This window comes from Mus pahari, chromosome 17, assembly GCF_900095145.1.
Source record: "Mus pahari chromosome 17, PAHARI_EIJ_v1.1, whole genome shotgun sequence".
Lineage (NCBI taxonomy): Eukaryota > Metazoa > Chordata > Mammalia > Rodentia > Muridae > Mus > Mus pahari.
The window spans coordinates 13,641,253-13,642,961 of NC_034606.1; the positions used below are offsets into that span (position 1 = coordinate 13,641,253).

The 1,709-nt window shown below is 39.0% G+C and overlaps 1 protein-coding gene across 1 annotated transcript; it reads right to left on the reverse strand.

Moving 5' to 3' along the window:
• Positions 1–845: 845 nt before the first annotated feature.
• On the reverse strand, positions 846–1,465 carry LOC110335063 (interferon-induced transmembrane protein 2). Its single transcript, XM_021217147.1, has one exon. The coding sequence runs from the start codon at positions 1,405–1,407 to the stop codon at positions 973–975; it is 435 nt and encodes a 144-aa protein (XP_021072806.1). The 5' UTR covers positions 1,408–1,465; the 3' UTR covers positions 846–972.
• Positions 1,466–1,709: the final 244 nt, after the last annotated feature.

Genomic DNA, 1,709 nt, shown 5'->3' on the forward strand with positions numbered 1-1,709 from the left:
TGAGCTTTACATTAACTCAAATGTAAATATTTCTTAATCTGAGCATACTGAGTACTGGTCCAAAGATTATCCCTCCTGCAGTGAGGACAGGTTCCAGAGAAGCAATTTGAAAGTTTATCTATGCCTCTAATTTTTGGATAGTCTTTCCTTATAACCTTAGTACTGTGAAAGCATTGCTTGTACTGTAGTCCCCTGCAAGGCAGCAACCATAGCCAAACTGATTGTATGAGGGTCCACTTTCTGCACAAAAACGAATATATCCAGATAAGTCTGTCTTTGCTTTGTATGGCCAGATGCCCACAGTGAGCTGCATTAGTGCTCTCATAAGATGATTACTCTTGTAATCATCCTAATTAACAATGAGTTAATTTTAAGTTAAAACTTTAAAGCTTGTGATCAAACTGCAAACTGCAGTAAACGGAAAACTGGCAATTTTAACCATAAATTTTAAGTTTCTTTTGCAAAATTAGAATATATCCACAACTTTTGGAAAGCAATACCCAGTTTTAAACAACTTATTCTCTTTAAAATCAATACCAGAAACATCACTTTCACTTTACAAAGTTTGGCTGCCAATTTGTACATATGAATGCATGACAGTGCAACTTTTAATGCTTCATTAAAGATACATTGTTTTAAATCTTATCTCTTATAAGTCTAGTTTGTAGTACAAGAATTACATAAATATTATCCCAATTTAAACGTATCCTTAAAGGCCTAGTTTCCTGGGCTGGTTCATGCCATGTGATATTATTTAAAATGACTCCAGCCCTGAGTTACCAGTTTTAAGTTAATTTTCTTTTTTTTTTTTTTTTTTTTTTTTTTTTTTTTTTTTTTTTTTTTTTTTGCCACCATGTGCACTTTATTGAATCCACTGTGGACAACATTTGCATATGCATAGGGGAAAGGGTCGAGGCTTCAGCCTGGGGGGTGGGGGGGAGGGCCAGATGTGGACCATGGAGCACAGGGCAGCTAGAATCCAGAATGTGGCGTTCTTTGTGAAAATGACTGAAAGACTACCACAGAGGTGGTAGAGAAAATAATGATGCAGATGATGACCATAAGGATGCTGAAGATCAGGGAGCTGATATTCAGGCACTTGGCAGTGGAAGCGTAGGCCTGGGCTCCAATCACATCGCCCACCATCTTCCTGTCCCTGGACTTCACAGAGTAGGCATAGGCAATGAAGCCCAGGCAGCAAGCATTGAAGAAGAGTGTATTGAACAGGGACCAGACCACATGGTCAGGCACAGACACCTCTCTGGGCATGTTGATCACGGTGGTCCTCACAACAGCTGAGTTGTTGGGTTCCCCCAGCTCAGTCACCCCGTACTCCTCTTTGATTGTCTCATAGCTTGGAGGAAGTCCGGCATTGGTGGGCAAGAAGGCTTGAGAATTGTGGCTCATGGTATTGACTCTGGAACAATCGCCCCAATCGTCTGGAGGATGGCTGCTGCTATCCTGGTTCTGTTAAGTTAATTTTCTTGTTACCAATGTTACACCATTTTAATCATACCCAATAACACAATCTAATATTCTATGACCAAGACATCCAGAGCATATTTACACCTTTAAGACCAATCAGAAACAAAATGAAGTGGCCACACAAATCTTATAAATTTAGACCAATCAAAGATCTTTTACTTTTTCTAGCTTTAATTTCAAGATAAAAAGCACTTTGTCATTTGCTGAACCTAATAATCACAATT